This window comes from Salmo salar, chromosome ssa10 (assembly GCF_905237065.1).
Source record: "Salmo salar chromosome ssa10, Ssal_v3.1, whole genome shotgun sequence".
Classification (NCBI taxonomy): Eukaryota; Metazoa; Chordata; class Actinopteri; order Salmoniformes; family Salmonidae; genus Salmo; species Salmo salar.
Window position 1 is genome coordinate 32,742,576 of NC_059451.1, and position 12,289 is coordinate 32,754,864.

Sequence of the window (12,289 nt, forward strand, 5' to 3'; positions counted from 1 at the left end):
GATAGGCGTGAACAGTAACGTGGTCAGAAACTCGATACTAGGAAATAGTAATGCGTTCTGGAGGATGCTGTGGAGGTGTGTTGTAGAGGGACTGGGTTCCCTGATACCAATGACGTTATTGAGGTGTGTTAGTGAACGACTGACCTGGTGTACTCCATCGCTGGCTGTGTAGACAGAGTTGAGCTGTTTGAGGTGGTCTCGGGCGTGGCTCAACTCTCTGAGGGTGTCAAACACCCCCTCCACAGCCGTATGGGCCCTCTCCATGGTGAGCTCTTCAATACTTCCACACCCTACAGAGAGAGAGAGAGAGAGAGAGAGAGAGAGAGAGAGAGAGATACACACACACAAAGCAAAAATGTACCAGTGAATGTCCTCCTCACGTCTAAATCAACATTTTATTTCATGTTGCCCCATTTCAAAAAAGTACTTGGGGAAGAAAATGTTGTGTTCTGATTATGAGGTGGAATTTGCTATCAAGGCCCCAAAAAGTCTGAGAATCCATGTCCTAAATAACTCAGTGTCCTGTGCATTGGACTAGACTACCATGGTAAAGCCAGGAGAAAGAGTACTAAAGGCCCTTTATTTACCAGAGAATGTCCTCCTCACGTCTAATCAACATTTCATATGGCCCCATCTCCAAAAAGTGCATGGGGAAGAAAAGGTTTGGTCAATAATACAACCAAAAAGACAGAGGCAGAGACAGAGACAGAGGGACACAGAGACAGAGGGACAGAGACAGCGGGGGGGGCTCTCCATGCCCAGGTCGGAGTGCTGTTGGCTAGGGGTAGGTAACATTGGCACCTACGTCTATCTCTCCCTGCTAAGGAATGTGGTTGTCGTTGGTTAATGAGAAGGTCGCGTGGTATTAAGACATACAGTATAAAATCAAACATGAAACCACATCAGTAGGACAGACACTCAGGGAGACAACACCTGGGATGAATACTTGTGCATAGTGATGACTACAGCAGGACCACTGCCAAACAGCACACTTACATAAGATCCTCTGGGGTTGTTTTCTCCTAATGGAGCCATTATATATGTAGGCTACTAGCCTAGAGGTTATAGTTCAGTCCAAAGCCTCCATATCAAAAGGAATACTTTGCTACCATACTGACCAATCACTCTCTCAGTCTGGGGCTCTAAGCTTCTGTATCCTCCCTAATCAGGAACACAACTACTGACCAACAGATTAACCCTGTGGATTTACTTCCTGTGAGCTAAGAGCAGAAAGCAACCCAATATAAACCCAGTAAACCCAAAGTATAGAACAAGATAATTGGTTAGAAACAGTACTACTATTGAGAGTTAAGTGCGCTGCCTGTTTTCTTTGTATATTAGATTTACCAGACACCTCATGTCAATGAGCATGCGTGACTTGAAAACCCCTTATTCATGACAGGGTTTCCACCAAACCATGAAACAAAAGCAAAGCATTTAATTTAACTACATTTTACATTTACATTTTAGTAATTTAGCAGACGCTCTAATGTATGTGTGTGTGCAGTATGTCTACACACAAAAATCCATATTTGCCATAAATATTCATAAAACCTCTTTCAGATTAAATGCATTTTGTTCATTAACACAACTGAACTGGAGTTGTGCCCATGTATAACTGGATATACACCGAGTGTACAAAACCTTAGGAACACCTTCCTCTTTTGCCCTCAGAACAGCCTCAATTCATTGGGGCATAGGCCAGCATCCCTGTGGAACACTTTCGACAGCTTATAGAGTACAAGCTGTCAAAGCACCCACAGGGATGCTGGCCCATGTTGACTCCAATACTTCCCACAGTTGTGTCAAGTTGGCTGGATGTCCTTTGGGTGGTGACCCACACTTGAAACACATGGGAAACTGTTGAGTGTGAAAAACTCAGCAGCTTTGCAGTTCTTGACACACTCATACCGGTGCACCTGGCACCTACTACCATACCCTGTTCAAAGGCACTCAAATCCTTTGTCTTTTCCATTCACCCTCTGAATGCAACACATACACAATCCATATCTCAATTGTCTCAAGGCTTAAAATCCTTATTTAACCTGTCTCCCCTTCATCTACAGTCATTGCCAAAAGTTTTGAGAATGACACAAATATTAATTTTCAAAGTCTGCTGCTTCAGTTTGTATGATGGCAATTTGCATATACTCCAGAATGTTATGAAGAGTGATCAGATGAATTTCAATTAATTGCAAAGTCACTCTTTGCCATGCAAATGAACTGAATCCCCCAAAAACATTTCCACTGCATTTCAGCCCTGCCAAAAAAGGACCAGCTGACATCATGTCAGTGATTCTCTCGTTAACACAGGTGTGAGTGTTGATGAGTGGTAGGCATGTTTGCTTATTTTTTTCTTTAAGCAATAGCTTTTTTCTGGCCACTCTTCTGTAAAGCCCAGCTCTGTGGAGTGTACGGCTTAAAGTGGTCCTATGGACAGATACTCCAATCTCTGCTGTGGAGCTTTGCAGCTCCTTCAGGGTTATCTTTGGTCTCTTTGTTGCCTCTCAGGTTAATACCCTCCTTGCCTGGTCCATGAGTTTTGGTGGGCGGCCCTCTCTTGGCAGGTTTGTTGTTTAATAATGGATTTAATGGTGCTCCGTGGGATGTTAAAAGTTTCAAATATTTCTTATAACCCAACCCCGATCTGTACTTCTCCACAACTTTGTCCCTGACCTGTTTGGAGAGCTCCTTGGTCTTTATGGTGCCGCTTGCTTGTTGGTGCCCCTTGCTTAGTGGTGTTGCAGACTCTGGGGCCTTTCAGAACAGGTGTATATATACACTGAGATCATGTGACAGATCATGTGACATTTAAATAAAGTCCACCTGTGTGTAATCTAACTAATTATGTGACTTCTGAAGGTAATTGGTTGCACCAGATCTTATTTAGGGGCTTCATAGCAAAGGGGGTGAATACAGTCGTGGCCAAAAGTTTTGAGAATGACAAATCTGACACAAGTCTGCTACCTCAGTTTGTATGATGGTAATTTGCATATACTCCAGAATGTTATGAAGAGTGATCAGATGAATTTCAATTAATTGCAAAGTCCCTCTTTGCCATGCAAATTAACTGAATCCCCCAAAAACATTTCCACTGTATTTCAGCCCTGCCACAAAAGGACCAGCTGACATCATGTCAGTGATTCTCTCGTTAACACAGGTGGGAGTGTTGACGAGGACAAGGCTGGAGTTCACTCTGTCAAGCTGATTGAGTTCGGTATAATCACAGACCGAAAGCTTCAAAAGGAGGGTGGTGCTTGGAATCATTGTTCTTCCTCTGTCAACCATGGTTACCTGCAAGGAAACACACGCTGTCATCATTGCTTTGCACAAAAAGGGCTTCACAGGCAAGGATACTGTTGCCAGTAAGATTGCACCTAAATCAACCATTTATTGAATCATCAAGAATCTCAAGGAGAGGGGTTCAATTGTTGTGAAGAAGGCTTCAGGGCACCCAAGAAAGTCCAGCAAGCTCCAGGACCATCTCATAAAGTTGATTCAGCTGCGGGATCGGGGCACCACCAGTACAGAGCTTGCTCAGGAATGGCAGCAGGCAGGTGTGAGTGCATCTGCACGCACAGTGAGGCAAAGACTTTTGGAGGATGGCCTGGTGTCAAGAAGGGCAGCAAAGAAGCCAATTCTCTCCAGGAAAAACATAAGGGACAGACTGGGCTGCCATCAGTCAGGATGTGGCCCAGAAGTTAATTGACAGCATGCCAGGATGGATTGCAGAGGTCTTGAAAAAGAAGGGTCAACACTGCAAATATTGACTCTTTGGATCAACTTCATGTAATTGTCAATAAAAGCTTTTGACACTCATGAAATTCTTGTAATTATACTTCAGTATTCATCTGACAAAAATATCTAATGACACTGAGGCAGCAGACTTTGTGAAAATTAATATTTGTGTCATTCTCAAAACTTTTGGCCACGACTGTACATTTGCACGACCCACTTTTCCGTTTGTAATTATTATTATTTTTTTAAACAAGTATTTTTTTTTAAATTTCACTTCACCAATTTGGACTATTTTGTGTATGTCCATTACATGAAATCCAAATAAAATCAATTTAAATAACAGGTTGTAATGCAACAAAATAGGAAAAATGCCAAGGGGGATGAATACTTTTGCAAGGCACTGTATGCGCATGCTTTCAAGCACACCCATCTCATTAACTTGTGGTGAGTTATTCACAATTTTAGATGAACAAATAAGGTTTTATATGCAAGATGGTTAAATAAAGAGCAAAATTATTGATTATTATTATATTATTATTTTGCCCTGGTCCTATAAGAGTTCTTTGTCACTTCCCACGAGCCAGGTTGTGAAAAAAAGTCACACTTACTCTTATGTGAAATAAATGTATCGTATAGTGTGTGTGTGGCAGGCTTACAATGATGGCAAAAAACAACATTTGACACTGCGCTGACCCTGGTGCTAGAGGGGGTACACAGCTGGAGGTTGAATGTTTGAAGGGGTACAGGACTATAAAAAGTTTGGGAACCACTGATCTACACTGATTGAAGTGGATTTAACAAGTTACATCAATAAGGGATCATAGTTTCCACCTGGTCAGTCTGTCATGGAAAGAACAGGTGCTCCTAATGTTTTGTAGACTCAATGTACTTTGACAGCGAGTTATTTCGCCCCATAACTCCCTCTGAAGTGTTTAAGATCTGTAATTTAAGTCAACAGAGCTGGCCAGTTGTATTTTGGTCCGTTCTATTTTGGAGAGATAGATTTGCGCACATGCACTTCAACAACACAGAGATATAATGTACACAGAGTGGCCTGACTCAATGTCAAGACTGTCAGGATTTAATCTGTGTTATATCATGGTTATTGTTAGGTTCTTCTCCAAATAGAGCTGATATCATATTTAACCTTGGTGGGTGTGTTGTTATGAGTTGCTGGCTATTGGAATGTAAAGCGTCTTGCGCAGTGGCTTTCACTTCCCCATCAGTCGGAGGGGTTAGCTCATAGGAAAAACAGCCCTGCTCTCCTATCAGATGGACAGCAGCGTGAAGAGAGAGTGGGTCGGATGTGGGCTTTATCCTTCCACAACATGGATGGAAGACAGCCTGCGCAGGAGAGAGGCATCCTGCAAAACTATGTAAAAAAGTGTGAGAGTGTGTGTGCGTGCGAGCATGTTTGCATTTTGTCAAGTATAAATACTGAAAACAGACCCAAAAATGTCTATTCACAGACATAGAAGCCAGACTTGCACTTTCAGGAACTTATGCAAACCAGCTACATTCAGTTAGAACATCTGACTCACAGTTCAGATACACTGACAACGCCAGGGTTTTTATCCATGCCATTCTGCTGCAGTGAGGGTGTGTCTCAGCATGTATAGCGTGAGAGGGCTGTGATGTGGGTTGAGGATGGATGTAGAGCGGCAGAGGGAGGGAGGTGTGTCTGCGTGGAGCGTGAGAGGGCTGGTTGACTGGTTGCCAAAGCACACAGTGCTGCATGTCTGGAGCAGACTGCAGGCCCTGCCAGGCCGGGACACAGTCTGTGGTTGAGATGTTGATCACACCACTGCCGTGCCATGGCACTAAGCGGCCCAACCCGGCCCAGGTGCTGCTGCTCTGACAACAGCCAGGCGGAACAAAATGTCCGTAGTCGAGCAGAACTCCTTGCTGCGGGACTCTGTCACACACACCATCTGTCTGTCTGCCTGCCTCTCACGCAACTCTGGGACAGATCTACCACAACACGGAGCAGAAACAGTGTGTGTGTGTGTGTGTGTGTGTGTGTGAGTGCTTATAGGTGTACTGTATGTGATATAGTTATGTTGGTGCAAGCCTGTTTGTGTGTGTAAAATGTTGGGTTTACTTATGCATGCATAAGCATGTTTATGAATATGAAAGTCTATTTGTGAATGAATGTGTGTCTGCTCATATGCATAATGTGTGTTATGGTTTATGACTGTTTCTCTGTAATTGCCCTGTGCCTCTAATGGCCTTGTAAGTACAGGTAGAACGTAACCAGTATCTGTTGTAAAACAGTTCTTAGGCCCATTTACCCCCTAATACCATCACCAGCTCCATTATCAAATCCCAACTAATGTGATGTTGCCCCTGACTCACCTTTAGTATCACACTGAACTGTCACTAAGAGAGAAAGAGAGAGAGAATAGGAGGGAGAAAATGGGAGAGAGAATGTAATGATGTGTGTTAAGTAGATCAGTGAGAACAAAGTCAGCAGTATGGCAGGAAGTGGTTGATGTCGACTTTCCTGAAAATTCTTAATGAGGTCTAATAGAGCAGTAGGGTCAGGAGGTGATACTGGGAGGTGAGGCTGTGTATGTGCTTGCACACAGTCTCTCACCTCTAAGTAGTGAATGATGGGCACAAATTGTCCTTATGGAAAGAATGTGAGGAAGAACAAAAAGACATTCCGGTATATAACTTAGTACTCATCAACAGCACACAGCTCTCCATCCAGGATCCGCTCCACTAGAGAACATTGAATTAGAGTACACAGTCTCCTCAACAACCTCTCTAAACACTCCCTCAGAGTCCCAACCCTAGCCCCAGAATAAAGACTAATCGCTCCAGAATTATCACTGGAATGCAGAGTCAGACAGTGGAACCAACTATAAATAACTTAAAATGATTTTGTCACCTGACCGAAATTCTATTTTGTGTGAGAAAAGCAGAGGAGGTGCTTCCTAACTTCAAAGGGAGAAAAACAGAAACACAGATTCCTGGGGATGAGGAATCACCAGAGCTTATATCAGCATTCCCAATTAATCCTCCTGTAGAATGCTGGCTGGCATTTGGAGCTTTGGCCTGGCTTCTGCATCCTATTCCTGTCCTCTGGAATCTCACTGATAGAGGGTAAAGAAAGGAAGTATATATACAGTAGGACTAGGGCACTACACTATGAGAAGGCAAATGTAAGAAAGTGGGCATCTTCTAACATGTCATGCATATTACAGTTCTCTCTGTAGAGATAGGGTTTAGTCATGTCCCAGGGAAAACCTAGCATCCGGTCAAGGTGTGCCGTCATCCCCACGGTAACATGTTAATGTCAGGTCTAGCGGACAACATCTCTATATCAGCCAGAGGCTATGTGATGAAGCTTCCTGCCTTACTGTCAGATCTGCTGAGACACAGAGGGACAGTAGTAGTGTAACCTGAGTACACTCTGGTCACTTGCAGTCAGAGCTGCTCAGAGCTGTAAGTGAAGCTGTTGGGCAGAGTGGAAAAGAGTGGAGCAGAGGCAAAGAGAAGAGCTGGGTGAAGATTAGATAAAGCATGGAGAGCTCAGTGCTAATGATAAACTGGTATAAATTGTATTGTAGCTGACAGTGTATGTACAAACGTCATGACAGAGATATCTTTTATGTGTTTTGGTAGGAATATTGCGACAAAGACTTACAGTGAGGGAAAAAAGTATTTGATCCCCTGCTGATTTTGTACATTTGCCCACTGACAAAGAAATGATCAGTCTATAATTTTAATGGTAGGTTTATTTGAACAGTGAGAGACAGAATAACAACAAAAAAAACGCATGTGAAAAATGTTAAATTGATTTGCATTTTAATGAGGGAAATAAGTATTTGACCCCCTCTCAATCAGAAAGTTTTCTGGCTCCCAGGTGTCTTTTATACAGGTAACGAGCTGAGATTAGGAGCACACTCTTAAAGGGAGTGCTCCTAATCTCAGTTTGTTACCTGTATAAAAGACACCTGTCCACAGAAGCAATCAATCAATCAGATTCCAAACTCTCCACCATGGCCAAGACCAAAGAGCTCTCCAAGGATGTCAGGGACAAGATTGTAGACCTACACAAGGCTGGAATGGGCTACAAGACCATCGCCAAGCAGCTTGGTAAGAAGGTGACAACACTTGGTGCGATTATTCGCAAATGGAAGAAACACAAAAGAACTGTCAATCTCCCTCGGCCTGGGGCTCCATGCAAGATCTCACCTCGTGGAGTTGCAATGATCATGAGAACGGTGAGGAATCAGGCCAGAACTACACGGGAGGATCTTGTCAATGATCTCAAGGCAGCTGGGACCATAGTCACCAAGAAAACAAATTGGTAACACACTACGCCGTGAAGGACTGAAATACTGCAGCGCCCGCAAGGTCCCCCTGCTCAAGAATACATATACATGCCCGTCTGAAGTTTGCCAATGAACATCTGAATGATTCAGAGGACAACTAGGTGAAAGTGTTGTGGTCAGATGAGACCACAATGGAGCTCTTTGGCATCAACTCAACTCGCCGTGTTTGGAGGAGGAGGAATGCTGCCTATGACCCCAAGAACACCATCCCCACCGTCAAACACGGAGGTGGAAACATTATGCTTTGGGGGTGTTTTTCTGCTAAGGGGACAGGACAACTTCACCACATCATTTGACGGGGCCATGTACCGTCAAATCTTGGGTGAGAACCTCCTTCCCTCAGCCAGGGCATTGAAAATGGGTCGTGGATGGGCATTCCAGCATGACAATGACCCAAAACACACGGCCAAGGCAACAAAGGAGTGGCTCAAGACGAAGCACATGAAGGTCCTGGAGTAGCCTAGCCAGTCTCCAGACCTTAATGACTTGGAGAAGATCTGCAAAGAGGAGTGGGACAAAATCCCTCCTGAGATGTGTGCAAACCTGGTGGTAAACTACAAGAAACGTCTGACCTCTGTGATTGCCAACAAGGGTTTTGCCACCAAGTACTAAGTCATGTTTTGCAGAGGGGTCAAATACTTATTTCCCTCATTAAAATGCAAATCATTTTATAACATTTTTGACATGTGTTTTTCTGGATTTTTGTTGTTGTTATTCTGTCTCTCACGGTTCATATAAACCTACCATTAAAATGATAGATTCTTCATTTCTTTGTAAGTGGGCAAACGAACAAAATCAGCAGGGGATCAAATACTTTTTTCCCCCACTGTAGTGTGAAAGTCATGCATCACCATATGAACCTCTATATCAGGGGTATTCAACTCTTACCCTATGCGGTCTGGAGCCTGCTGGTTTTCTGTTCTACCTGATAATTAATTGCACACACCTGATGTCCCAGTGGAAATGCCAGAGTTGAGTTTGAAGGCTCAATATGTATTATTAACCTTTAGAAATGACGGATTGTTCAAACAGCAAGTGGATATTTTACACCTTCTCTTATTAGACTTGCCTACTTATGCAACTGCTCATTTGATGATACTGTATTGGCACAGGAAACCCATATGACACATATCCCACAATGACCCTGCCTCACACACGTCTTCAGGATTCGGTTCAATCGGGGGCTCTGAATGAACAAACTACCCAACAGTCCAGTAATAATGACCTGACCAGTCTTAGTGGTTTCCTAAAGACAAAGAATTACTGCTATAGTTGGCCAGATTCTGGTTTTACACCATAATCCTCTTCACTGTGATCCGAGCCACTTGACAAGAAACACAAGACCAGCTAATCAGACCAGGATCAGCTCTCTCTCCCCCATTCTCTCTCCCTCTATCACTCTCTCTCGATGGACAGACAAGACCTCTCTACTGACGTCCACAGCCGCTAGTCTTCCCACTAATTCCTGGACTCAGTGATGCAACTCAGCTATATTCCTTAAGATTTTGGGGGCAAATTGTGGATCCATGAGTGTTTATTCGCTGTGTTTCAGATATGGAAGAGAAAATAGATGGCAGGCTGGCTAGTCTTCTCTTCCTGAGGAATTTTGGAAGGAGACACAGGAAAATGTGAGGACGAGAGCTTACATTTACATTTTAGTCATTTAGTAGACACTCTTATCCAGAGCAACTTACAGTAGTGAGTGCATAATTTTTTTGGTAGTTTTTGGAACTGGTCCTCCGTGGGTATCGAACCCACAACCCTGCCATTGAAAGGAGTCAGTTCAAGTGGGGGCTATACCAACTCAGGGTATTTTCTGCATAGAAAAGTCTTGGGCGGGCTTCAGTGTTTTTTCGGGCCACCTACACTGCTGTTCAAAGGTTTGGGGTCACCTAGAAATTCCCTTGTTTTTTTTAAAAAGAAAAGCACATTTTTTGTCCATTAAAATAACATAAAACTGATCAGAAATACAGTGTAGACATTGTTAATGTTGTAAATGACTATTGTAGCTGGAAACTGCAGATTTTTTATGGAATATCTACATAGGCATACAGAGGCCCATTATCAGCAACCATCACTCCTGTGTTCCAATGGCAGGTTGTGTTAGCTAATCCAAGTTTATAATTATAAAAGGCTAATTGATAATTATAAAACCCTTTTTTAATTATGTTAGCACAGCTGAAAACTGTTGTACTGATTAAAGAAGCAATACAACTGGCCTTCTTTAGACTAGTTGAGTATCTGGAGCATCAGCATTTGTGGGTTCATTTACAGGCACGAAATGGCCAGAAACAATTAACTTTCATCTGAAACTCATCAGTCTATTCTTGTTCTGAGAAATGAAGGCTATTCCATGCGAGAAATTGCCAAGAAACTGAAGATCTGGTATAACACTGTGTACCCCTCTCTTCACAGAACAGCGCAAACTGTCGCTAACCAGAATAGAAAGAGGAGTGGGAGGCCCCGGTGTACAACTGAGCAAGAGGACAAGTATATTAGAGTGTTTAGTTTGAGAAACAGACGCCTCACAAGTCCTCAACTGGCAGCTTCATTAAATAGTACCCGCAAAACACCAGTCTCAACGTCAACAGTGAAGAGGCGACTCCGGGATGCTGGCCTTCTAGGCAGAGTTTCTCTGTCCAGTGTCTGTGTTATTTTGCCCATCTCAATGTTTTGTTTTTATTGGCCAGTCTGAGATATGGCTTTTTCTTTGCAACTCTGCCTAGAAGGCCAGCATCCCGGAGTCGCTTCTTCACTGTTGATCAGCCAACATCAGAGCAGCAGGAAAGTTGTTAAGCTTAGGTAACACAGCTAACGTTACCTAGCTAGCAAACCACATTTATTTTAAAAAAATTATCTAAAATCGACTTAATCTTTCTTTCCATGACTCGAAAGATGAGCAAATAAATATACTGCTCAAAAAAATAAAGGGAACACTTAAACAACACAATGTAACTCCAAGTCAATCACACTTCTGTGAAATCAAACTGTCCACTTAGGAAGCAACACTGATTGACAATACATTTCACATGCTGTTGTGCAAATGGAATAGACAACAGGTGGAAATTATAGGCAATAAGCAAGACACCCCCAATAAAGGAGTGGTTCTGCAGGTGATGACCACAGACCACTTCTCAGTTCCTATGCTTCCTGGCTGATGTTTTGGTCACTTTTGAATGCTGGCGGTGCTTTCACTCTAGTGGTAGCATGAGACGGAGTCTACAACCCACACAAGTGGCTCAGGTAGTGCAGCTCATCCAGGATAGCACATCAATGCGAGCTGTGGCAAGAAGGTTTGCTGTGTCTGTCAGCGTAGTGTCCAGAGCATGGAGGCGCTACCAGGAGACAGGACAGTACATCAGGAGACGTGGAGGAGGCCGTAGGAGGGCAACAACCCAGCAGCAGGACCGCTACCTCTGCCTTTGTGCAAGGAGGAGCAGGAGGAGCATTGCCAGAGCCCTGCAAAATGACCTCCAGCAGGCCACAAATGTGCATGTGTCTGCTCAAACTGTCAGAAACAGACTCCATGAGGGTGGTATGAGGGCCCGACGTCCACAGGTGGGGGGTTGTGCTTACAGCCCAACACCGTGCAGGACGTTTGGCATTTGCCAGAGAACACCAAGATCGGCAAATTCACCACTGGCGTCCTGTGCTCTTCACAGATGAAAGCAGGTTCACACTGAACACATGTGACAGACGTGACAGAGTCTGGAGACGCCGTGGAGAACCTTCTGCTGCCTGCAACATCCTCCAGCATGACCGGTTTGGCGGTGGGTCAGTCATGGTGTGGGGTGGCATTTCTTTGGGGAGTCGCACAGCCCTCCATGTGCACGCCAGAGGTAGCCTGACTGCCATTAGGTACCGAGATGAGATCCTCAGACCCCTTGTAAGACCATATGCTGGTGCGGTTGGCCCTGGGTTCCTCCTAATGCAAGAGAATGCTAGACCTCATGTGGCTGGAGTGTGCCAGCAGTTCCTGCAAGAGGAAGGCATTGATGCTATGGACTGGCCCGCCTGTTCCCCAGACCTGAATCCAATTGAGCACATCTGGGACATCATGTCTCGCTCCATCCACCAACGCCACGTTGCACCACAGACTGTCCAGGAGTTGGCGGATGCTTTAGTCCAGGTCTGGGAGGAGATCCCTCAGGAGACCATCCGCCACCTCATCAGGAGCATGCCCAGGCGTTGTAGGGAGGTCATACAGG

At 44.2% G+C, this 12,289-nt stretch overlaps 1 protein-coding gene across 1 annotated transcript in view; it reads right to left on the reverse strand.

The window, feature by feature from the left end:
• Positions 1–12,289, reverse strand: part of LOC106560266 (sec1 family domain-containing protein 2) — a 166,659-nt gene that overhangs the window by 17,952 nt on the left and 136,418 nt on the right. Inside the window, exon 6 of the mRNA XM_014122975.2 lies at positions 145–290. Coding sequence (XP_013978450.2) covers positions 145–290 — 146 coding nt within the window. The remainder of the gene's footprint in view (positions 1–144; positions 291–12,289) is intronic.